General features: G+C 43.7%; 1 protein-coding gene across 1 annotated transcript in view; it reads left to right on the forward strand.

Moving 5' to 3' along the window:
* Positions 1–26,432, forward strand: part of LOC116983885 (aldo-keto reductase family 1 member C23-like protein) — a 44,100-nt gene extending 17,668 nt beyond the window's left edge. Inside the window, exons 3-9 of the mRNA XM_033037776.1 lie at positions 3,798–3,914; positions 10,478–10,558; positions 12,103–12,225; positions 13,381–13,490; positions 18,156–18,321; positions 21,223–21,305; positions 26,246–26,432. Coding sequence (XP_032893667.1) covers positions 3,798–3,914; positions 10,478–10,558; positions 12,103–12,225; positions 13,381–13,490; positions 18,156–18,321; positions 21,223–21,305; positions 26,246–26,288 — 723 coding nt within the window. The 3' untranslated portion in view covers positions 26,289–26,432. The remainder of the gene's footprint in view (positions 1–3,797; positions 3,915–10,477; positions 10,559–12,102; positions 12,226–13,380; positions 13,491–18,155; positions 18,322–21,222; positions 21,306–26,245) is intronic.
* Positions 26,433–27,025: the final 593 nt, after the last annotated feature.

Raw genomic sequence — 27,025 nt, forward strand, 5'->3', positions numbered from 1 at the left:
AGACACAAATTAAAAACAGAATTCAATCCAAAAACAGAAAATCAAAAACACAGTGTGAAGAGGGAGCAGCGGCAGCCAAAGCGCGCCAACGTCCACTCTCTCTTCACGGCAGCCATCTTGGACACAGACCTACAGGACTACAATTAGACAAAAAAATCATCCCCCCACAGTGGATAGCACTGTGGAGGAAGGCACAATGTCCAGTCCCCACCCCATGTTCACCCCAAAGTCAGGCCTATTGAGGCCACCGCAATTGCCTCTACGGAGGCCCGATGTCCCTGGCCGTTCTCACCGGGTGGTCTTGCCCCGGCGTCGGGAGAGTCCTTTCGGCGGCTGGGCCACCTGGAACGGCCGCTTCCTGGTTGGAGCCCGCGGCTGCCGAAGCCGACAAGGCCGCGCCGGTTTGGAGCTCCCAGGCTCCCGATGAAAAAGTCGGCGGCGCCTCTCCGCACTGCTGCCTCTCCGCACTGCCGCCTCTCCGCTCCGCAGACCCGCAGCCCAGAGATGTTGCTCTCGGCGGTCCAGCTCGCCAGAGCTCCAGCGCGTCGCTCCAGCGCGGCGACCCAGGCAAGGCGTCGCCCGCTCCACTCCGCTCCGCTCCAGCGCTCCAATGCTGTGCCGCCGCCGAGGCGGAGGTGCTGGGCGGTCCCCGCCAGGAAACGGCACTCCAAGCCCGCAGGTAGGCCACGAGGACAGGTCGACGGGCAGCCCGGAGAAAAGGTTGCCACACCGACCAGGTAGGGACCTAGAAATAAAGTTTACACCTACCCCCCACATTAAAAAGACCATATCCCCTACAAACAAAAAACAGGACTCACTTAAAACTATTAAAAAAACGGATTTAAAACGGACGGCTGCTGGCTAGCAGCCGTTCACCAAGATGGCTCCTCCTCCTCTTGATAACTATATGCACTGTCTACAATACCACATATTTTAGTGGGTATCTTTAGTGTACAGGTAGTCATCTAGGAACACGCTAGCATCAGCATGAAATCAGTACGAAGCTGTAAAATACTGGGCCTCATTTTATGACCAAGTGGAACCGTTGGGTCCCTGTCACATGTGAGGCCTGGTTCCCCAACACAACCCATTCCCCAACGCAATATTCCACCACTCACCCATAACCCCCAAGGGAGGCCTCATCCCCCAACGCAACCCGTCCCCCTTTCTCCAACACAACCCGTTCCCCCAACACAATATTCCAGCACTCACCCATAGCCGACAACTGCACAGGAACTGCTCATTTCGCCTTATTTAACCTCCCTCATTTTTAAACTTAAAAATAATACATTTCCACTTGCTAGCTAGCAGAACTCGGTGTACTTGGATAGCAACAATGTTGCGAGCAGGGCTCAGCACAGGGAATAAGCGAAAGACAGTTGTTTTTTTCCAGGTTTTTAGAGATTTTTGAACATTTTCATCAATAACCCGAGAAATATTGCATGAAATTTTTACATAAGATGATTTTTGACTTCACGACGTAAATCTCCATTGTAATACGCACATTTTTTACCATTATCGCATCGTGTTTTCTAGGAGATGTGAAACGCACACGAACATCACACACACAAATACATACACATCCAAGATCAGAGTAAGTGGGACCCGTTGGGCCCCGTCCCTGGAGGAGGGGGGGGGGAGTCCTGCGGCATCACACACAAACTAACCACCCCCCACACACAGGTGGGGGGGAGAGAGGGAGAGGTGAAAGGGGAAGGGAGGGGGAGGGTGGAGGCGGGTTAGGGGGGAGAGAGGTGAGGGGGAGGTGAGGGGGAGAGAGAATGTAGGGGGGGAGGGGGAGAGAGTAGAGGGGAGAGAGGTAGGGGGAGAGAGGAGGGGCGGATGGAGGGGGAGAGGTAGAAGGAGGGGGGGAGAGGAGGAGGGGGACAGATGGGGGAGAGAAGGGAGGGGGGTAGAGGGTGGGAGGGGGAGAGAGTGGAGGGGGAGGGAGGTGGAACGGAGAGGGGAACGGGAGACAGAGGGGGGAGGGGGATAGAGTAAAGGAGAGAGGAGGGGGTAGAAAGGGTGATGGGGGGGGGGGAACGAGGAGGAGGGAAGCCGAGCGGGCTGCGGGGCCCACAGCGAGCAAGCTGCGAGGCCCACGGCTTTGGTCGCCGCCCGCCTGCAGCCGGCTGCGACCAAATGGCTGCGAGTCGGGAGGGTGACGCAACTCGCAGCACGTGCAAAACAGTGAGCAGCAGGTTGTGCGTGGAAAACAGCGCGCACATGCCGCGCGAGCAGACCCTTTGTGACGTCATCATCTTGTTTATTTTCGAAGTTATTTGACATTTTTGAACATTTTCATAAATAACTCAAGAAATAAAGTTCGAAATTTTCAGATACGGAGATTTTTGACTTCTCAACGTAAATCTCTATCGAATATGTAAAAATGTCTCCGTTAGCGCATCGTGTTTTCGAGGAGATGTGAAACACACACGAACATCACACACACAAATAAATGCACATCCAAGATCAGGCAGACAGACAGACTAGCAGCCCATTAGCAAGCAAGGCCTGTTTCTTGATCGATCCCTGCATTTTAACCTTTCTGTTGAAAATGCATTTCATTTCTGTGCAGATTGTTCAATTAAATCGTTTATAATTGCATGCTTTTTGTAACTATGCAAAGTGTAATCATTGTGAGCAATGATTAAATCTGCATCCACTGTCTTGCTTCTTTTTTGTCTCCAAAGAGACTTGCCTCTAGACCAAGCGGAGGTTGGGCGATCGCTTCGCAGAACTCCTCCGCTCGGTCCGCAATAACCAACCTGACCTCCCGGTGGCTCAGCACTTCAACTCCCCCTCCCATACCCCATCCGACCTCTCTGTCCTGGGTCTCCTCCATGGCCAGAGCGAGCAACACCGGAATTTGGAGGAACAGCACCTCATATTCCGCTTGGAGTCTGCATCCTGCGGGCATGAACATTGAATTCTCCCAATTTTGTTAGCCCTTGCTGTCTCCTCCCCTTCCTCAGCCCTCGGGCTGTCTCCTCTCAGCCCTCGGGCTCCTCCTCCTTTTTCCTTTCTTCTCCCCGCCACCCCCCATCAGTCTGAAGAAGGGTTTCGGCCCGAAACGTTGCCTATTTCCTTCACTGCATAGATGCTGCTGCACCCGCTGAGTTTCTCCAGCATTTTTGTGTACCTGCCTCTAAATAATGTTGGTTTCCAATATTCACCGACAAAAATTGAGTATAGAACATGTGAAAGCATGTCTTCTCATGTTGGACTCGTGTATCCAGCAAGATCTATGGCTGTCTTGTTTATTGGTGTATCAAAATAATGTTTTATCTGTATGGGAAGTTATGCCCCTGTCCCACTTGGGAAACCTGAATGGAAACCTCTGGAGACTATGCGCCCCGCCGAAGGTTTCCGTGCGGTTCCCGGAGGTTTTTGTCAGTCTCCCTACCTGCTTCCACTACCTGCAACCTTTGGCAACTACCTGCAGCCTCCGGGAACCGCACGGAAACCTTGGGTGGGGCACAAAGTCTCCAGAGGTTTCTGTTCAGGTTTCCTAAGTGGGACAGGGGCTTTAGGTCTTCCAAATCGCTCTGAGTAGTTCTCCAGATTCCAAGGCACTGAGCTGCAAGTATTTTATAATTTGAATTAACAAAAAAAAATCACCAGAACCTCAATCTGTGAACATGCTAAGATCATGAGACTTGGACCAAGTGTGTCGGGTCAAATGGACGACTTCCGATTGGAACTGAATTTTCTCCAGAGGTGGTACTTGTGACATTCTCATTTAAAATGGAAGTTTAGCTCTGAATGAGGAAATGACTTCTGTGTTTTACCTCTAGGTCTGGATGACTTATCTTTCTCCCCCCTTGGTCCAGAAAGCCCTGGCGAAGACTCTGAAGAGCCTACAGCTGGACTATGTTGATTTATACATTGTGCACTGGCCAATGGCTTTGAAGGTAAGCTATAGTACGAGATGAACCTGTAAGGTGATCTCGAGCGATCCCTGCACATTAGCACTATCAAACACACACTAGGGACAATTTACAATTATACCAAGCCAACTAACCTACAAAGCTCTACGTGTGGGAGGAAACCAGAGATCCCAGTGTGAGATTCAAAATCAATCACAAACTCTTCAGAGACAAAATCAAAGAAACAAGTTTTCCTTTATTACATTTCTGCGCAGAAAAGGGTGTCCCTCCTCTATCATCCTCTAGAGACACACAAAAATGGAGGTTGTATCTATCTTTTTATACCTTTCTTCACTATGGTCACTACCTCATGTCTCCCCATCGAGCTTCGTCCAATCATAACATAAAGCCCACATTCCCACGAGAACGTCCAGAAACGTCAACGAACATCTCCTGACGTCAAAGGCTTCTGCTGGAGTTTTTATCTGTTACTTCTTTATCTAGAAGTTCCCTCTGTCCTGCATATTGTTACTTTCTTCGACCAGCAGTCTGGCTTCTGCTGACACCTTATTTCTTTCTGTTATAATTTTCAGAGTTCTAGTATAAATCAACCATCCCTATTAACCCTTCTCTCACAATCCACCATTTTTCTTTTTGCTACGCAACTCTTGATTTATACTATATCTTCCTTTTCTAGTGCTAGCAGCAGATTCTTCGCCTCCCTATCCTCCTCTCGCTAGTCATACTGTGTTCTGAAGGCCATCATGACGGTGCTGTTCTTTGTCAGGGCTGTCTCTATAAATCGCTGAGCCAGACCCCGTGCGCAGGGAATGATACAACATCCGAATAGGCACAAAGTCAATGGTTCCTTCCCTTCACGCACAGTCCATGGGCTGATATTGTCCGGTGGGGCCTCCACAGGACCCTTAAATCGGCTTGCGTGTGTCCACCCTTTTTCTTTTTGTTCGTACTGCTGTCTCGGTGATTAATAACACAAGGTAGGGTCCAGTCCACCTAGGTTACAGCTTTTCTTCCTTCCATGGTTTTACAAGATCCCAGTTCTCTGCTTTCACAGAATGGAGTGGCAAGTCGAGATCGGGACTCTGTGCCAGCAGCCCCTTGGTTTTTAATTCTGTAATAGAACGAAATACTGCCAGTAAATAGTTCCTTAAGAAAACATCACTACCCTCTATGGTGGGTATTCCTTCTCTCTTTCGCCAAATATCTAACTCGTTCAATTTCTCTTATAAATATGCCTACCAAAATTATACACCATACTCCACAATTGACCTCACCAATACCTTGTACAATTTAACATTACAACCCAACTTCTATAAACAATGCTCTGATTTCAACTTCATTCCTCAATTCACAATCTTTTACCATGTACGTCTAATTTGAATTGTCCTGCCAAGATGTATCACACTTATCAACATTAAATCCATCTGTCATGTTTCAACCCACTCTTCCAAATGACCTAAATCTCTCTGTACACTTTTAAAATCTACTTCATTATTCACAACACCACCTCTTAGTATCATCTACATACTTCTTAATCTATCTTACCACACCAACATCCATATTATTGATTCACATGACAAACAACAGTGGACCCAGCACACATCCCCGAGGTACCGCTCTAGTCATTGACCTCCAACCTGACAAACATCCATCCACCATTACTCTCCCTCATTTCCCATACAGCCACTTTTTAATCCATCTTGCTATTCCTTACTAACCTCTTCTTAACCAACCTTATTTCCTTATTGAACCTTGTCAAAGGCCTTACTGAAGTTCACCACTTTAACCTCATCAATTTCCCTAATAACCTCTTTTTTTAAGGTAAAAAAAAGAAGATTAGTCAAATATCACAATCACAAATCCATGCTAATTCTTCCTAATCCTACCCTATTTATCCAAATCCCTATAATATTGCCTTTAGTATCCTTTCCATTATTTCCCACCACTGATATCAAACAACGTTCTTGTTAAAACTCTACTCTTCTTTGTCCTCTTGTTCACTTACCTCAGGGCTATTATCTATTCGTACCTGCAGGACAGCCCTCATGTAATTATTGAAATTGTACTAGGTATCTCAACCTTCTAAACGAACATCGGTCGGTGATTTAGAAAACTCATACATACACCTTGACTTCAGGTTTAAAGGGTCCTTCCTCCTGGTCCATTTCCGACAGCTTTTACTTTACCTGTTCATAAATAGACTTGTATATCATTATTAACTGTTTCATATACTTTTTTTTTTTTATTATTCGATCTGTAACTGTTCCAAACTCGGTCCCCTGCAGGGACTTCTCTATTGTGCCACCCACGGCTGGTTAGTTTGCATGCAACATTTCTTCAGTGCCAATGGAAGAGCATTACACAAATGTTCCATTTATTCTTTTCATCAAATGAAAACAATCCGTTGTCAAAGCTGATTTCTGTAGGTTTACCAAACCTCTTAATTACCTTATTCATCATAAACGACATTCTAGTGTTTATACCTAAATTGATTCAGACTTACCCTGGACATCTCTTCCAGATGCTGTTTCAGCTGCTTTGTCTTCATTTTAATTTAACTTCTTTGACATGTACTTTTTCCGTTTCACCATACAATTTCAACATATTTTCCGACCTAGTCTGAACTATATCCTGCCTTTCCCAAGGTCATCATCTGCTGTCTTTTATTCTGAAGTATTTCTCTCTCTCTCTCTCTTTCTCGACGCTGAATAGATTCAGGACGACATGGCCCCTGCTTGGCCAGCCTTCACAAATGGGGCAGCAGCCCAACCCCACGGTGTGGTTGTGGCACTCCCTTACAACACATCATTGAAGCATGCCTGCAACAAAGACTCAAAGGAGGACTTGTCACCCTTCACACAGCAGATCAAGAGGCAACTGCTTGGCTAAAGGATTTTGCATTCGCTAAATAAATAAAATCTCTCTCTGTCTGGCTGTCTCTCTGTCTGTGTTTCTCAACTTGAATGTCTACCATAAAACAACATAAAAGCTGGTCATGTTTCATCAATTAACTTATTTCCAGTTAACTTTACTGACAAGAAATCTAAAAGAACATCAAGAAACGATTTTTACAACTTCTCTTTTTCAGGTTACCAGGATACAAAGAGTTAATTTTTGCAGCTTGTTCGCAATCCCCCACGGCCCAAACACAGTGGGAATTCCCACCTCCGCCACGGGGCGTCTGTGTTCAATTTTACAACTTGCTCATTTTAACCATTTGTTCCAAACCGGTTTTCAAACAAATCACTTTGTTTCATTCTTACTTCAAATAGATTATTCAATTTATATTTTCTCCCTGCCTGCACTGTTGTCCCCAGCCTTTGCCGTCTTCTATCACATCCCCCTTTCGCGGCCTCTGCCGTCTTCTTATCTGCTACTTTCGGGAGTAACTCCCTTATCATCCTGTCTCAGGAATTTTCCTGTCTCTCAGGAATTGATCTAACTGTTCTCGTCAGACCTAATGAATCTTCAAGGAGGCAAACTCCCTATTGATCTAACTGTTCTCGTCAGACCTAATGAATCTTCAAGGAGGCAAACTCCCTTCCCCCTCAGGGTCCTCTCCTAGGTACCTCCCTCGGGTCTAATTTCTACCGAACTTCTTATCTTCCCCTTCTGCCCTTTGACTCCCCGTCTTGTTGGCCGGGTGATTTTCGTCCACCCCGGCCCCTGTCTTCTCTTTCCCTTGGGTATTTTGGCCCCCTCCGGCTCTGCATTTTCCGTGGACATCTCCTGCCCATATGCAGCTCTGCATTTTCCGTGGACATCTCCTGCCCATATGCAGCTCTGCATTTTCCCCAACTGACTATACCTTATCATTGTTGGCTTCTCCAACCCCTGGGTATTTCCTGCCCTCCAGGGTCCAGCATTTGCCCCAACGGACTATTGGGCAGAATGCGGGGATTTGGCCCACAGCCTTTTCCCCTCCCTTCTGGGTTTGCCTTGCAGCCCCCTGAATCCTTCAGGGCGTCAACCACAAGGTCTTTACAATCGTCCAGGAAGTACTTTATTAGTCATTGTTCCTACCTGGGTTCTGTGCACAGAAATTGCTCGATTGACTTTTCGCGATTTCCAACCACTCTCACACTATCACTTGTTTCTCGTGTCTCTCTGTGTGGTCCTGGATACTACTGCTCAAACAGCTGGCGGCAAGCAAGGAGTCTGAGACTGCTGAACTCAGCAGGGTGCACCTTCCCTTCGTCCGTCTACTCCCGTCAGCTGGCTGGAGTAATTGATCCCGGAACCGAGCCCCCATCTGTGAGATTCAAAATCAATCACAAACTCTTCAGAGACAAAATCAAAGAAACAAGTTTTCCTTTATTACATTTCTGCGCAGAAAAGGGTGTCCCTCCTCTATCATACTCTAGAGACACACAAAAATGGAGGTTGTATCTATCTTTTTATACCTTTCTTCACTATGGTCACTACCTCATGTCTCGCCATCGAGCTTCGTCCAATCATAACATAAAGCCCACATTCCCACGAGAACGTCCAGAAACGTCTCGGAACATCTCCTGACGTCAAAGGCTTCTGCTGGAGTTTTTATCTGTTACTTCTTTATCTAGAAGTTTCCTCTGTCCTGTATATTGTTACTTTCTTCGACCAGCAGTCTGGCTTCTGCTGACACCTTATTTCTTTCTAAGTTATAATTTTCAGAGTTCTAGTATAAATCAACCATCCCTATTAACCCTTCTCTCACACCAGTGAAAACTCAAGCAGGTCATTGGGCGAACGTACAAACTCCATATAGATTGCATCCATAGTCATGATCGATCCCGACTCTCTGGCGCTATAAGGCAGCAACTCTACAGCTGCGCCACTCCCGCCCTGTGATTTACAATAGCTCCAGTTTCTTATTGATTTTGATATTTTCATTTACTTATTTGTTATCACAGCAGAAGGCACAATAAACACTGAAGAAATGCAGAGAAAACAAATGAGTACATCAGAATAGGAAGTGTAAAAAAAATAATTGAGTAAATTCTCTGGACCAAACAGCTTGCGTCCCATGATCTAAACGGACACATGTAGTGTTTAGCTTGCAATGGGCCTTTATAAAAACTTCCTGAACCTCAGAACTGTGCCGGTAGATTGAGAGGGAGAAAATGTAATATGATTACTTTAGTTGAGGGGTGAGAGACCTGTTGTCAGCAAAATGGTGGAATCTATCTTAAGATTCCAGGGAACCTAAAAATCATTCATATTATTCAGCAGAGTTTGGCATAGTTTAATGAAAAGAAAATAGTGTTTGAAAAATCTAATAATTTTTTTAAGAATTTGAATAGCAGAATATTTAAGTAGAAACTAGTGGATGTTGTACAATGCCCTCCATAATGTTTGGGATAGAGACCCATCATTTATTCTGTACTCCACAATTTGAGATTGTAATTGAAAAAAATAACATGTGGTTAAAGTGTCAGATTTTAATAAAGGCCATTTTTATACATTTTGGTTTCACCATGTAGAAATTACAGCTGTGTTTATACATAGTCCCCCCCCCCCCCCCATTACACGGTAGTGGAAGCACAGAGTGTTCCTGTATTGTAACTTTGTATCATAGTTTGTTGGAAGCTGGTTGGAAGAATGGCCTACTCCTGTCTATTGAAAGTAATCAGCACAGTTTTGGCACAAGGGTCCCAACACAAAATGTCATCTGACCATTCCCTTAACAGATGCTGCCTGACATGCCGACACGTTGTCTTTTACTACATTTGAGTATAAATGTAACTTGCACCATGTAATCAGTGCTTCCACACCTCAAAAAAAAAAAATCCTGAAATAGAATTCCAAATTACCTGGAATTTGATGGTATTTCCCAGCCCAGTAAGCCTTCCGCAACTGCACATGTGCAATTGACGCCCCAACTGCGCATGCGCGGGGAGATGGCGTCCCGACCACGTCACTGGCGCCATTTTTAATTGTGATGCGGATGACGGGCCTCCCCCAACTGAGCAGGCGCGGATGATTGTAAATATACAGGTACATTCTTTATTCCGCAAATCATCCCTCGGGCCTGATTGGACCCCTTCGCGTCTCCCCGCGTGTGCGCAGTGAGCCTGGTATCCGCACGTGCGTAGTTGGGAAAGGCTTACCGGGCTGGGAAATTTCCTGAAATTATTTTATTTCCCTAAAATTACCCGAAGACAACCAGAATTTCCCGAATTTCGGGTAATTTCCTTCAAAGTGGAAACACTGCATGTAATAGGCCTTAACTGATGACAATTCCCAGGCTGCCTGGACTGTTCTCATAAACTCGTGTATTATCTCATTTCCATAACTATGCAAATTGAAGTCCTTTTGGTTGTATTAATAGTGACTTGATTTTCGTGCAATTGTATTCCTTCAGTTCTATATGTGATTCACCTCCACATCCCTGAACTGGTCAAATGAACATCTTGTCTTATCTGAGCATTTCCTACCTTCTCAGTAGCAGTCGCGCCAGTGGTACCATGTGTCACAACATTTGCCAGATAATGAAAATGAGGATTTGCTGGTCCTTGGGCCTAAATGGCAGTGTGTTGCATCATCCATGAGGGACAAAGGGAGCCTAGGATAATTGGAAAATTTCTCACAGAATCTCTTTATTGCAGCCCAGTGATGAGGAGCTGGTCCCCAAGGACGCAGATGGAAAGGTTCTTAAAGATGACGTGGATCTCCGTGAAACGTGGTTGGTGGGTACTTGATATGGTTATTTTCAATGTGAAATAATTTGAGTGAAATTGAAACTGGAATTCTGATAATTATTGATTTCTATTTGTTAGTTCAGAGATACAGTGCGGAAACTGGCCCTTCGGCCCACCTCCTGCACAGATCAGCGATTGCCCCATACGCTAACACTATCCTACACACATTAGGGATGTTTACAATTTTACCAAACTAATTAACCTACAAACTTGTACATCTTTAGAGTGTGGGAGGAAAATAGAGCTCCCGGAGAAAACCCACGCAGGTCATGGGGAGAATGTTTAAACTCCATACAGACAGCACCCGAAGTCAGGATCGAATCTAGGTCTCTGGCGCTGTGAAGCGGCGACTCTACCCATGGCCATAGGAGATGTATCTTTCAAGAAATTGCTTCGAACATCTATACTTTCACTCCTTGATAGAGCAAAATGGAGAGGGAGAAATCTTCTTCCTCGTGTCCGGCCATCTTCCATATCACGTCTTTCCGGTCGGTCAGTGACGATTGACGACTGGTGGTTGCAGAATTGGCTAATTCAGTCAGTCACTGTGGGACAGTTTCTGTCGACACGTGGAGGCTTCTGCTTGCATCCCGAGGGAGAAATAGAACTAAACTAAAGTTAAAATGCCCTGTAGAGGAGCTTGCATGGAACTCTTGTGGTTAAACTACTAGACAAGCAACCTAGTAGCAAGGAGCAATAACTCCCCACCATGCTAACCATTCAATATTGGGAGTTGGATGCACACTGTAGCAGCTGGATGATGCGTTTGTGTTGTGCAGAAGCGGTGTTGTACTACTGGTTATGTTAGGCGGTCTAAAGGTTAAATCTAGATGTGTTTGCCTTTTCAGGTAAATGTGTGCTATTCCATGAAACGTGGATTGCTCCTGTTCAGGGCTATGCTCCCTTGATCAACTTGCGCAAACAAAATACTAAACTACCAAGCACTTTGATCGCTACTGAACCCAGTTATTAAAAGGGAATGGAAATGGACTTCTGTTCTTTAAATCCAACTTTCTGCCTGACCCAGACATTGAACTGGAAGAAGGTTTTCGGCCTGAAACGTTGCCTACTTTCTTCGTGCCATAGATGCTTCACCCGCTGAGTTTCTCCAGCATTTTTGTCTACCTTAAAGTAGTGTGCATTTGTTCGAGAAATCTCATAAAGGCATGCAAACTTTGTTAGATAGGAAGTAATGAACCACATCACTTTCCCCAGGTGCCTCAGATGAAGTCCACTGATCATGCAGATTCGATTTTTCACCCAGTGGTAAATATTTAGTTTCAATTTCCCTGGTTTAAGGAAAAATAATAGGAGTGGCTGGCCTAATCCTTTTGCTGGGCTGTTGTTGAGAAATGCATCTAGATTGGTCTTCTGAGTGGATACAATCTGTTGCCCAGTTTAGATGAAGAACATGCCAGCATGCACAATCACTGTTAATAAAGCTGAGAAAGATATTGGAGAAATTACTGGGAATTGGAAAGGGAGGGGAATGTAAATGATGTGAAATTAAGTTGCTTTTTTATTGAATATAGGCCATGGAATGCTGCAAGGATGCTGGCCTAGTGCATTCTATCGGAGTGTCTAACTTCAACCGCAGACAGCTGGAGATGATTGTAAAGATGCCCAATCTGAAATACAAGCCGGTGTGTAATCAGGTAAGAATCGACGAACAATCCAATATACAATTGATGAACCAGACCCAGTATTTCACTTTCTCCTCCAAGGAGTGATGAATGGTCAGCATGAACTCAGTGGACCAAAGGGCCTGTTTCCATGCTGTATCTCTAAACCCTAAATTAAACAAAGTTGTTTTCCCTGGTGATGAGGGAATTTGCTTCAACTGCGGAAGAGATCTTTTGAGTTACTCGAGTTGCTGGAAATGCCTACAGAATTTCAAATTTTCAGCCCCCTGCTGCCTTGTGCAAGTGCCCCTGTGACACAGAGAAGGTAGGGAGAGCGTGGTACAAATTGATCAACCTTGGAGGCTCCCAATAAGACGTGTTCTGATGCAAGCGCAACAAGGGTCAGTCAGCAGCAGGACCTCTTGTATATTAGTAATACTGAGATCTCCAAGTCTGCACCAACAATACTGTCATAGGACGTAAATTTATTCACCTTTTCGAAGGAGCTAGTTTTCTAGGCAACTGACGTTATCAGAGGTTGTGACCCTGATATTTGCTGAAGTGCGATCTTCCCAGAGTTTTATCTCTAGTGCCCCTATGATGTAGTCGAGGGGCAGGTTGACCTGGCTATGGTGGTGGAAGAAGAGGGATTTATGCAGACTTATTTACAAGGTTGTGTAGATACAAGGAACTGCTCTTGGGCCTGGAGAAATTGACCTGGTTCCTTTGCTCATGGACATGTAGAACATAGAACAGTAAAGTACTGTTGGCCCACAACAACTGTGCCGAACATGATGCCAAGACCAACTTTCAAACGCCTGCATATTATCCATATCCCTGCATATGCCTGCATATCTATGTGTTTCTCCAGAAGCCTTTTAAATGCCACTAACGTCTCTCCCTCTACCACAACCCCCAGCAGAGCGTTGTGGGCACTCACCCCTGTTTTAAAAAAAAAAAAAAAAAAAAAAAAAAAATCTTGCATTGCACATTTTCTTTAAACGTTATCCATTACACTTTAAAGTTATGCCCTGTATGTAATGTTTTGGGTCGAGACCCTTCTTCAGACAATGAAAGCTGCTGCTTTTAGCATACTGCTGCTGTGCTTTGCAAAGGTACCAATTTATTTTTTGTGCGAGACATTTCCACCGAATGTGTGGATAGCCTAGAATATTTGTTTTTTTGCAGGTGGAGTGCCATCCTTATTTAACCCAGAATAAACTACTGAAATACTGTCAGTGCAACAATATTGTTCTAGTGGGCTACAGTCCCTTGGGAACATCACAACATCCTGAGTGGTAAGTATTTCAGAACCACCAAGCTGAATTCAGAGCATACTGTATTTTGATAGTCCTCTAAGTATTAACTATACTGTTGAATGCCTTCTGTAAACATTAAAGTTTGATTATAAAATTCTCAGGTTCACCCATATAATGTATATAGATGTTGTTGTATATGGTATAGGCATCTGGTTCACCATGAGTAAGGTGAATGGGGAATGACATTTATTTGGGTGCTCAGAGAATTAATGGCATGGGGAAGGTTGTCCAGTACCCAAAAAAGACATAAAGTGCCAGAGTAACTCAACCGGTCAGCAGCATACTTGGAGAACATGAATAGGTGACACTTCGTACTGATTAGTCTGAAGAAGGGTCCAGACCCGAAATGTCATCTCATCATGTTCTCCAGGGATGCTGCCTAACGTACTGAGTTACTTCAGTACTTTATCTTTTTTTTTTTTTTTTTTGAAAAGCAGCATCTGCAGTTCCTTGTTTTTTTCCCAGTACCATCTTTGATCAACTGTGGAAAGGGCTCTTTGAAGATTAATAGCGCTTTCTCACGGGGCGACTTGACGCAAGATGTAACCAGAGTGAAGTGGTCGTGGTCTAGCACGATATCACACGATATAACGGGGGGTAGATAAAGAGTTCCCACGGTACTCGGCATTTCTGTTATTTGTGCGAGTGACTTGTCCGTCTCCCGAGCTTTCCCGTTAAATCTTGAATGAACATTGTGAACTCTGAAGTGTAGTTAAATCATCACGTGGCACAAATGATGTCACTTTTTTTTCACACACTATAAATATCCTCCCTTGGTTGAATGAGGGGAGACGTGTATACACACACAAAGCAGAGTTTTACTGTGTATGTGGGAGACACAGATGGACTGAGCACAGTACCTCGGTCTTACTGTGTGTGGGAGAGGGGGAGAAAGAGACGTACACTCACAGAGGCAGAGTCTCTCAGCCTGTGTGAGAGGGAGGGAGGGAGAGAGAGAGAGAGGCACACACAAGGTGGATGTGAAATCTCACCTGCCTGTTTCAGTGACAGACACCCGCCGCCAGTAAATGAAGACACCCCCATCTGTCTCCCCCTCCTCACCCTCGACTCCCCCACCTTTCCCTCCCAACTCCAGTCCTGTCCCGACCCCCTGCGAAACTGAAGGGAGCAACAATCAACTGCTGCCTGCCCGCTGAGTTAAAGAGTTCCCACGGTAGTAAGACGATGTTAGTTGCGCCCAAGTTTAAATTTCCAACGTGTGTTTCAGAGTAAAGAGTCAGCGCAGAATCCTTGATAATCAAAAACTGTCTGAATCAGCAAGTTAGACACAAAATGCTGGAGTAACTCAGCGGGCCAAGCATCATCTCTGGAGAACAGGAATAGATTCCATTTTTGGTCGGGACACTTCTTCGGGATGATTGTAGGGGGGAACTGGAAGCAAGAAAAGACCGGGACAAATCAGGGCCAACAACAGATGACCTCAGCAGGGTATTTTGAAGAGGGGTCCCGACCCGAAATGTCGCCTAACCCTTTCCTCCAGAGATGCTGCCTGACCCACTGAGTCACTCCAGCACTTTATGTCTATATTTGGTTCCCTGATAGGCCAGTTGTTGACTAGGGATAGTGTGATCCCAAGAGGGAACCATCATTGCAAACCTTGGACTGGTTAACCAACATTTACTGCATGGGGGAGGGGTGGGGGGTGGGGGGGGGGGGGGGGGGGGGGGGGGGGGAGAGAGAGAGAGTGAAGTTACCTAAAATTAAATAATTCAATGTTCATAGTGAACACAGACACAAAATGTTGGAGTAACTCAATGGGTCAGGCAACATATCTGGAGAAAATGAACAGGTGGCATTTGTGTCTATCTTCGGTAAAAACCAGCATCCGCAGTTCCTTCCTGCACAATGGGTCTCAGTGTCAAGTCTCCGACTCCTGTTGGCAGGCCATTCGGCCCACAGCCCGCCCAACGATGACTAACCCATGTCACAGGGGGATGGTGTGAAGGCGGAGTTAGACAGCTTGATTAATGTTACGGTTGGGGAATGGGCCATAATATGGCCAGGGAAACGCTGTTATTCGTGACGCCCCCTCCGCCCTTTCCCAGCTGTTCTCAATCGCACCCCTGGCCACACAAAAATTTATACTTTAAGAAGGAATACACGGAACATTTAAACTCAGAACGCTTCTAACAGAGTGAGCCATGTGAGCACTTTGATCATTCTCCCTGTATTTGCATTTGACAAAATAGTCGGAAAAAAATGTTTAAAAGTGTTCATACCTTTTGCAATGCCTAATTGGCCCTTACCTCTGCGAAAATAGTCTGATATTCGTAGGTGAAATGTCACCAACAATAATTGATTCTATTGTTAATTGACTAATAATTGACTATTAGCGGAAAGATGCAATTCTGATCTAATATTATTAATGCCTCTGTCTTTGGAAGCAACACCAGCAATTTATTAAATCTGACTACATGCGGCACAGTGGTAGAGTTGCTGCCTCACAGCCCCAGAGACCGGGGTTCGATCCTGACCATGGGTGCAGTCTGTATGGAGTTTATATGTTCTCCCTGTGACCGCGTGGGTTTTCTCCGAGTGCACCGGTTTCCTCTCACACTCCAGAGTTTACAGGTTTGTAAGTTAATCGGCTTCGGTAACATTGTAAAATTGTCCCTGGAGTGTATAAGAATAGGTGGTCGGCGCGGACTCGGTGGGCCGAAGGGCCTGTTTCCGCTCTATATCTCTAAAATCTGAAGTTAGGTAATGTCTAAAGGAACTGCAGATGCTGGTTAATACGCACAAAAGGACACAAAATGTTGGTGTAACTCAGCAGGTAAGTCAGATCTGGGAATAAAAACATAAAAAGCTGGAGTAAGTCAGCGGGTCAGGCAGCATCTCTGGAGAAAAAGAATAGGTGGCGATTCGAATCTGAACCCTTCTTCAGACATCCTAATCGGAATTGAGTCTGAAGATGTGTCTCGTCCCGAAACATCACCTATTTTTCTCCAGAGATGCTGCTTGACTCGCTGAGTTACTCCAGCTTTTTGTGTCTGTCTTCGGTTTAAACCAGCATGTGCAGTTCACTCCTTTACACGGGTCTCTGGAGAACATTGATTGGTAGCGTTCCGGACCCTGCTTCGGAAAGGCATCGATCGCTAGTCGGCGAGGACTCCGAGCTGTATCTCTCAAAGAAGTACATGTGAAAAATTTCTCACGGACCATAAAAATGCGGGACCTTTCAGTAAAGTCCCTTTTAAAGATTATAGCTATTTTCTTGAATCTCATTAACATAACTCATGAATAAGTTGATGTCCATATGCGGATGCAAATCTTTATTTTTTAAATTCAATCCCACAGAAGACAATTTTTACTCACCTTCTGTCCCCTCTGTCCAGCTTCCGGGTTCACCGTTCGCAGGAGTTCCCACGGTAACCGCAAGAGTTATTACGGATATCGCACTGTCCACTACGTCCATATAATGTTGCAATGTTCAACCACAAGTGTACAAGTCACTCTTGGAGAAATTCAAGCTTGCTTGAATTTTCTCCCGAGTCACCAAGTTACACGAGTACCTGCCGTTAGCGCCACGGTGGTCCACGAATGCCGTACGGTTATCGCAAGCGGTTCCCACGATGTTCAACTCTGGTTAACTCTTGCGTCAAGTCGCCCCGTGAGAAAGCGCTTTAAGACTTCAGACCTGGCACAAACTCATATCAAGCAGACAGCAATGAATCCTGCTCTCTCACATATATCTGAGACCGGGTTTACCTGCAGAGACACTTTGATGATTGAAGGTATACAATAATCTCTAACTCCACCGAATCCTATGAATCCAGGTGAAGGGTAAGGGAACAAGCGGCAGAATTGTCCACTCTCATGCCGAACACCACACTCCTAAACAGACTGTCTATTTCTCGTGTTTGTCATGGGAAATGATTTCTGGATGGACTGAGCAACAATATTCACGGATGTGCTCAAAGTTTCTTTGAAGAAATGCGACCACTATCGATCCCTCTGGATCTTTGGCCCGTGACAGCACAAAAGGGAGAAGGAGCATTGGAGGATTAATGAGAAGGTTGAGATCCTATGTGGAAAATATACTGAAGTCCAGTGTATTTGCAATGCAAGCATTACATAAAGTGAAAACACTTTGGCTTGATGTTACCAGTGCCATAAGTGGTTGTGGCAGGATTTACTTACTTTGTACTCTATCCGCTAGTCTGTTGTAGAGTCCAACATTCTGCTTGCTTTCCTAATTATAGTGAATCTCAGATAATCTGCTGTACAACCATTTGGAAATCTGGAAGATTCCTCTTTGGTCCTGTCCAATCCTTGCATTCTCCCTGTGTATTGAAACAAAGGTATTCTCTGTGTTCACAAATGCCTCTTGACCAGTGCCATTTATGCAGCAATCCCTGTTTTGTTGAATTAAAGGAGGAATCTGTAGTCCTTAGCTTAATTTCCCTTTAATGCTTGCCTGCAGCATGCCAACCCGTAGCACTCTTGGTCAGTTCCATTTGGTCAGCTCCATTTTCTTCAGGGCCTTTTATTAATCAAACTTATTTCCACATTCAAGTATGTAACATACATTATTTCCACACTGTCATTTACAGCGTGCTGGAGGGAGAATGGGTGAAATGTTGACAAACTCGGTGATCTTTCTAATCTCAATTCCTAATACAGGTCCAGTAAAAAAAACCCCGTCCTTCTAAATGATCCAGTGCTGATAATGATTGGTGAGAAACATAGTAAAACAGCAGCTCAAGTAATCCTACGTTACCAAGTGCAACGTGGCGTGGTTGTTATTCCAAAGAGCTTCAATCCTGGTCGCATGAAGCAGAACAAAGAGGTAATCTTCTTTTCATAGTTGTCGGCCATTAGCCTTTAGCAGGCCTGACCATTCACCAAGGAAGACTTATAACCATATAACCATATAACAATTACAGCACGGAAACAGGCCATCTCGACCCTTCTAGTCCGTGCCGAACACATAATCTCCCCTAGTCCCATATACCTGCGCTCAGACCATAACCCTCCATTCCTTTCCCATCCATATAACTATCCAATTTATTTTTAAATGATAAAAACGAACCTGCCTCCACCACCTTCACTGGAAGCTCATTCGACACAGCTACCACTCTCTGAGTAAAGAAGTTCCCCCTCATGTTACCCCTAAACTTCAGTCCCTTAATTCTCAAGTCATGTCCCCTTGTTTGAATCTTCCCTACTCTCAGTGGGAAAAGCTTTTCCACGTCAACTCTGTCTATCCCTCTCATCATTTTAAAAACCTCTATCAAGTCCCCCCTTAACCTTCTGCGCTCCAAAGAATAAAGCCCTAACTTGTTCAACCTTTCTCTGTAACTTAGTTGCTGAAACCCAGGCAACATTCTAGTAAATCTCCTCTGTACTCTCTCTATTTTGTTGACATCCTTCCTATAATTAGGCGACCAAAATTGTACACCATACTCCAGAATTGGCCTCACCAATGCCTTGTACAATTTTAACATTACATCCCAACTTCTATACTCAATGCTCTGATTTATAAAGGCCAGCACACCAAAAGCTTTCTTTACCACCCTATCTACATGAGATTCCACTTTCAGGGAACTGTGCACAGTTATTCCCAGATCCCTCTGTTCACCTACGTTCTTCAATTCCCTACCATTTACCATGTACGTCCTATTTTGATTTGTCCTGCCAAGATGTAGCACCTCACACTTATCAGCATTAAACTCCATCTGCCATCTTTCAGCCCACTCTTCCAACTGGCATAAATCTCTCTGTAGACTTTGAAACTCTACTTCATTACCCGCAACCCCACCTATCTTAGTATCATCTGCATACTTACTAATCCAATTTACCACACCATCGTCCCGATCATTGATGTACATGACAAACAACAGTGGACCCAACACAGATCCCTGTGGCACCCCACTCGTCACTGGCCTCCAACTTGACAAACAACCATCCACCATTACTCTCTGGCATCTCCCATTCAGCCACTGTTGAATCCATCTTGCTACTCCACCATTAATACCCAACCATTGAACCTTCTTAACCAACCTTCCATGAGGAACCTTGTCAAAGGCCTTACTGAAGTCCATATACACAACATCCACTGCTTTACCCTCATCAATTTCCCGAGTAACATCTTCAAAAAATTCAAGAAGATTAGTTAAACATGACCTTCCAGGCACAAATCCATGTTGACTGTTCCTAATCAGACCCTGTTTATCCAGATGCATATATATATTATCTCTAAGTATTCTTTCCATTAATTTGCCCACCACTGACGTCAAACTAACAGGTCTATAATTGCTAGGTTTACTCTTAGACCCCTTTTTAAACAATGGAACAACATGCGCAGTACGCCAATCCTCCGGCACAATCCAAATGCAAAATACTGCAACTGCTCGAGATTTAAAACTAAAATGGATTGCTAGAAACACTCGATAGATCAGGTAGTACCTTTGGTGAAAGAAACAAAGTTAACAATTCACATCTGATGAAGGGCCTTTCTCTTGCTAGGTTAACTTAGTTTCTCTTTTCATTAATACACTTTGCCTGTCTCCAACATGTTATTTTTATTTCAGATTTCTAGCACTTGCAATAATTTTTGATAGCATTTCTCATCAATGGTCTTCCGTCAGAACTTGTATTGATATATTTCAGAGTTCAGCTGCTGGTAAAATCTTGCTATACCCCAGCACGATCATTTTTTGATGGTCACTCAATGTACTTTCTTTTTGTACTATGTACTTGACTTTATGTACTTTGGCTTTTAGTCTATCACAGTCTCGTTTATGTTTTACTCGTTGATTTACTGTATTTATTGTTGTTGCATCTAATATGACTAACACTGCAAAGGATAAGAATTTAATTGAGCAAGACACAACATGCTGGAGGAACTCAGCATCTTTGGAAGGAATGGGTAGATGCCATTTTGGGAGTCAGATGGGAGTACAGAGAAGGTTCACCAGTGATTCCTGGGATGTCAGGACTTTCATATGAAGAAAGACTGGATAGACTCGGCTTGTACTCACTAGAATTTAGAAGATTGAGGGGGGAATCTTATAGAAACTTACAAAATTCTTAAAGGGTTGGACAGGCTAGATGCAAGAAGACTGTTCCCGATATTGGGGAAGTCCAGAACAAGGGATCACAGTTTAAGGATAAGGGGGAAATCTTTTAGGACCGAGATAAGGAAAGCATTTTTCACACAGAGTGGTGAATCTCTGGAATTCTCTGCCACAGAAGGTAGTTGAGGCCAGTTCATTGGCTATATTTAAGAGGGAGTTAGATGTGGCCCTTGTGGCTAAAGGGATCAGGGGGTATGGAGAGAAGGCAGGTACAGGATACTGAGTTGGATGATCAGCCATGATCATATCGAATGGCAGTGCAGGCTCGAAGGGCCGAATGGCCTACTCCTGCACCTATTTTCTATGTTTCTTTTTTGGGGCAGGACTCTTCATGTTCCAGTTCATATCCAATGCATATGACAAATACACATTCTTGACTATGTAGCCCCTTCAGCAAAGATATGTAATGAATGATGAGCAAAGTGACCATCTCTACTGCATAAGTTACCAAAAGAATTCTGAGAGAGGTGATGTATTATGAGTGAAGATAATTCTATCATCAAACTCCTTGTGTGTAAACTTATGATGTATCCGACATTTGGTGTGTTTAGTAAAGGAAATGTAGCATTTCACAAATCTGGCTGTGACAGGATGTTCCTATATTGTTATAGATTTTTGACTTCCAGCTGACTGATGAAGAGATGGGAAGTATCAATGGATTAAACAAGGATGGCCGATACATAATTCTTGAAGAGTGAGTAAATATATAATTGACATGATTTATTCTGTCAGTTAAAAGAAATCTAAACACGGTGTGTGATTTATTTCATCACCAGTGGTAATCATAATATTGAAAATACATCACTGCGTATTTTTTTGCACATATAGATTTCCCCATTACGCAATCTCTGAATATTTGTCATTTGTTCCATTTCTTAACATTGGCACGTTTGAACCATTCTAATGCTGTCATGTGCCACTGCTGAAGTCTCAGTAGTTTCTTCCAATGCCCTGGATGCTAAATTCTATATTCAAATTGTTGGTGATCCATAGTGTTGGCTGTTCAAATTGTTTGAATATATTCAAATTGTTGGCTGTCTTACAAGATTGGGAGCTTTGCCTGGCAAGTAAAATTCAAGTTCAAGTGAGTTTATTGTCATGTGTCCCTGTATAGGACAATGAAATTCTTGCTTTGCTTAAGCACACAGAAAATAGTAGGCATTTACTACAAAACAGATAAATGTGTCCATATACCATGATATAAATATATACACACATGAATAAATAAACTGGTAAAGTGCAAATAACAGAAAGTGGTTATTAATAATCAGAGTTTTGTCCGAGCCAGGTTTAATAGCCTGATGGCTGAGGGGAAGTAGCTATTCCTGAACCTGGTTGTTGCAGTCTTCAGGCAATTAACCTGAAGGTAGCAGGGAGATGAGTGTGTGGCCAGGATGGTGTGGGTCTTTGATGATACTGCCAGCCTTTTTGGGGCAGCGACTGCGATAAATCCTCTCGATGGAAGGAAGGTCAGAGCCGATGATGGACTGGGCAGTGTTTACTACTTTTTGTAGTCTTTTCCTCTCCAGGGCGCTCAAATTGCCAAACCAAGCCACGATGCAACCGGTCAGTATGCTCTCGACTGTGCACCTGTAGAAGTTAGAGAGAGTCTTCCTTGACAAACCGACTCTCCGTAATATTCTCAGGAAGTAGAGGCACTGATGAGCTTTTTTGATAATTGCGTTAGTGTTCTCGGACCAGGAAAGATCTTCAGAGATGTGCACACCCAGGAATTTGAAGTTCTTGACCCTTTCAATCATCGACCCGTTGATATAAATGGGGCTGTGGGTCCCCCTCCTACGCCTTCCAAAGTCCACAATCAGTTCCTTGGTTTTGCTGGTGTTGAGGGCCAGGTTATTGCGCTGGCACCATATGGACAGTTGCTCGATCTCTCTTCTATATTCTGACATCCCCATCAGTGATACGCCCCACAATAGTGGTGTCGTCAGCGAACTTGATGGAGTTCGCACTGTGGTTCGCTACGCAGTCATGGGTATAGAGTGAGTACAGCAGGGGGCTGAGGTTTTTTTGAGGTTAACTCTATTCCGAACACAAAAGACACACTGACCAATTTTGCCCTAAGCCTTGTTGCTCTTGAAAAACTATGACGAGGCACTCTGTCCTGTATCCAAGTGTACCCATTCCTCAAACTATGCGACGTTACTTCAGTATTCATTTGAAAATACTCAGATGCTAATATTCTCAACCTGAGCACACCTTGTTCTTTGTTCCGATATTTGACATATTAAGGGCTTAAATGGGAGAGCATTGAGCTGAGGGTAAGCCTTATTGGATACTATCCAGTGTTTGTTGTTTGTATGACCTGGAGCTTTTACTAATTATTAATTCAGCTTGATGAAAATCTCAAGATTTGTGGGTTGAAGGCTATTGCTCTGATAGTATAGCAGGTTGTCCCTGGTGCTCCCTTAGTTTCTGAACTCTGCTGGGACAAAACAGAAATAGTGATGCCCTAAATTTGTTTACTCCTATTTGGGAACTCCTGCACGCTAAAGAAACTATGGGAGCCTTTGCTTAGTTTTGGACTCTGGGTGACAGATTTACAAGCATTTCAGGACACAACACAACTTGTGATTTGAAGACTTTATTGTCCATAGCTCTTGTCCCACCCACGCTCTGCTAAACATGCACTTAAGATGCTTTGCTCTACTAGATTCTTCCCTTTCTGATTGGACTGAGTTGAACATGCAGTAGGTCAGGGCGATGGGATTGCTTTTAGCGCTGGAGAAAGAAAGGCTTTTCCTTGCAGCCTCTGAGTGCCGAATAAACATTTAGTATTATGTCCCACCTCTTGTGAACAAAACTAAATTCAGTACTAAATAATGAATGTTTAATAATTGCATCAAGCAACAACTTGTAGCTTTTCTTGCCGGGGGACATGATACCAAATCCTCAGTCAACATTGAATAAGTTTATTGGCCTAGGGGTCAAGGGGTATCCCCTGTCTTAAGGGGTTGGACAGGCTAGATGCAGGAAGATTATTCCCGATGTTGGGGAAGTCCAGAACCAGGGGTCACAGTTTAAGGATAAGAGGGAAGTCTTTTAGGACCGAGATGAAAAAATCTTTTGATGAATCTGTGGAATTCTCTGCCACAGAAGGTAGTTGAGGCCAGTTCATTGGCTATATTTAAGAGGGAGTTAGATGTGGCCCTTGTGGCTAAAGGGATCGGGGGGTATGCAGAGAAGGCAGGTATGGGATACTGAGTTGGATGATCAGCCATGATCATATTGAATGGCGGTGCAGGCTCGAAAGGCCAAATGGCCTACTCCTGCACCTATTTTCTATGTTTCTATGTACACATACAAGGAATTTGCCTTGGTTCTCCGCTCGCAAGTAACAGCACGACATACAGTAAACAATTAAGAATAAAACATTATAGTTTAAGCATGTGAATGAAATAAAATACCAGAGCTTGAGAGTAGAAGGGGAAACATTGTTCAGTCCTGGAGATTTCCGGCTTTTCTGTCTTCTGAATATCCTCTCCACCTCCTCAATTTATATTGTTGGTAATGGAGAAGTGGCCAGACTGATGTTGGGCATCAAGGAGGGGGTGGGTATTGGACGAGGGCCCAGTCTTTGCAGACTGGAGTCAGGCTGTGAGTAGGTTTAGAGTTTAAAGATACAGTGCAGAAACAGGCCCTTCGGCCCACCGGGTCCGCGCCGACCTGCGATCCCCGCACATTAACACTATCCTACACCCACTAGAGACAATTTTTACAAATACCAAGCCAATTAACTTACAAACCTGTATCTCTTTGGAATGTGGGAGGAAACCGAAGATCTCGGAGAAAACCCATGCAGATCACGGGGAGAATGTACAAACTCCGTACAGACAGCACCCATAGTCGGGATCAAACCCGGGTCTCTGGCGCTGCATTCACTGTAAGGTAGCTACTCTACCGCTGCGCCACTGTAACCGTATGAAGTGGTGACTGGGGAGGGGGGGTACCAGGGTTATGTTTCTGAATGTTAACTATTCCTCAACTACATTTAATTTAATTTCCACTATCATTTGCTATTTCCTTCTGCTTTTTATTTGTAATTTTACCAAAATGCCAGCTCAAGGCTCTGGCCCTGTTGGAATTGCAGTAAAGTTAAAATATGAGAGTTACACACTGAAATAAAGGTTGCCACACCGTATTTACCAGTTCCTTTTTTAAGAATAAATTTTTTGTAGATTTCCTGCCCTTCTGCCTGACCACCCCCCCTCCCCCCAATTCCACCTGCAAAGTCTACCACACTGTAGGTATGTTGCAAAGCCTACCTGAAGCGTCGCTGAAAATCTGTCGCTGCGGGTGTGCGCGATTTTGGCGCCGTTTAGAGGGGGGCGGGTTTAAAACGCGATTTTCTCTAGGCTGTTCAAATCGAAGATGTTCAGCCTTGTTAATTATTAACGAAAAATCGCTGGAAGACCCCGTCGCAAAAGCTATTATTAGTTTTAAAGGCCTTGGATAATAGTTATAGTAGTTTAAAAATCAATCTCTAAACCCGCGACCACCGACAGCCGTCAGGGTCTCATAGAGCAAACCACAGAAGGTATGTAGCTTATTTTTACATTAAAAAGGGCTTCTTAAGATCCCTTTATACAAAGTTTAATATTGCGAGTAGCTCATTTTGGCTCCATTATATCCCGCAGTATTTTTCTGGGCATTTGAGGGCACAAATCTACCGCAATGTGAACGTTCTAAACCAGCGCGTTCACAGGATCCCACTAGAAAGCTGATTTAAAATGGACTTTAATTTACAGCAATTGAACACTAAATTCCTTCCATTTGGCCTATAAATTAATGTAAATGAGATTTAAAAATCATGTTTTATTGTGAATTATTTATGAATATTATCCTCCCACACTTAGGCTATTTAAAAATGTTAATAATTTATTAAGAAATGGATAGATGTTTAAATCTAGTAATTGAAGTTTGAAATTAGCTACACTTGGGTAACTAACTAATTATATGCTTTAATTTCAGGTCATCCAAGTAAGATTATTTTATATTTGTTTCAGAATGGTTCAATCTATGATAACTGAAAATTTCATTCAGTTCTCTTAATTTTTAAGAAAGTTATGGGCTTTTGACTGTCCACGATCACAGCTATTTTGTTACGTCCATAGAAAATCAATAGGGAACAAGATGCTAATTTCCGAGTATGAAAATGGCCATAACTTTTTAAATACATGAGATATGAAAGTGTATTAGGTGTCAAATTAAATTTCTTTTTATGCTTTATCTGATGGGATAAATTACAGATTTGATTTTTTACATCTCAAAATTTTGTAACATTGCTACACACTGCTCTTACCATTTTGGTCACCTATTTAAAATAAAACTGTACAGCTGTTAGAACACTTACCTATTGCTAACTTGTAACCCTCCTGCAATAAAAGCCAAGACACCATCTTAACTACTTACTGTAACAACCTGCCAACTATTTGTGTCTCGTGCACAAGAACACACTAGATCCCTCATTCATAAACCTACATTGTTCACAGAATGACTCTTGCTATAAACAAGTGTGACTATCAAGTGTGATCGGTGGTGGTGTGGGGTCGGGGAAGAAATCTCAACCTTCATCTTATTTTTAATTTAAATTTTTACTTTTCTATTTCATTTAAGGTTAATAGACCATCCCATGTATCCATTCCATGATGAATATTAATAAGATCTGCATGTGATGGAGTGTCTCAGTAATTATGCAACTGTATGAACAACATCACAGGCCAGCAAGGAATCCAAGATCCCTTGGAGAAGATGGTTTTCTTAGACAAAAATAAATAAAATCTGAGCAGCATTTGGCATTTCACGCACAGTGTAATTTGTTTTACTGAACAGACTATTTTTCGCCACCCTGTCCCCTGCCACCCGTCAGACTTGCTCCACCATTCTGCTCCATCATCGTGACTATTGATTGTAAACTCAGCTCTGCCAGGGACCTTTCACCCCTGGCCGTTCTACCTCTGCAATAAAAATGCTCAAAGACATCGCTGCCGCCACATTGTGAAGAAGGGAGTTCTAGACATTTGCAGCCTGCTAATAAATTTGCCCTCATCTGTGTTATCTGCTGACTTCCTCCAGCATGTCCCCATGTTATCTAGCCCTGCTGACTCTCTTTGGCACTGACATGTTTTTGACTTGCTGACTTCCTCCAGCACCTTGATTTTTTTTGCAGTTAAACAGACAATCCCTTGTTATTAAACAGTGATCCCATCCCAACCAAATTTGAGATAGAAAATGCGGAGGAGATTCACCAGGATGTTGCTGGGACTAGAGGACTTAGTTATGAGAAAATATTGGATAGAGTGAGCTTATTATACCTGGAGTAAAGAAAACTGAGGAGTGACTTGATATAATTAAATACAATTATTGGAAGCATAAGCAGGCCATATCATCAAAATC

The sequence above is a fragment of the Amblyraja radiata genome, chromosome 19 (assembly GCF_010909765.2).
Source record: "Amblyraja radiata isolate CabotCenter1 chromosome 19, sAmbRad1.1.pri, whole genome shotgun sequence".
Classification (NCBI taxonomy): Eukaryota; Metazoa; Chordata; class Chondrichthyes; order Rajiformes; family Rajidae; genus Amblyraja; species Amblyraja radiata.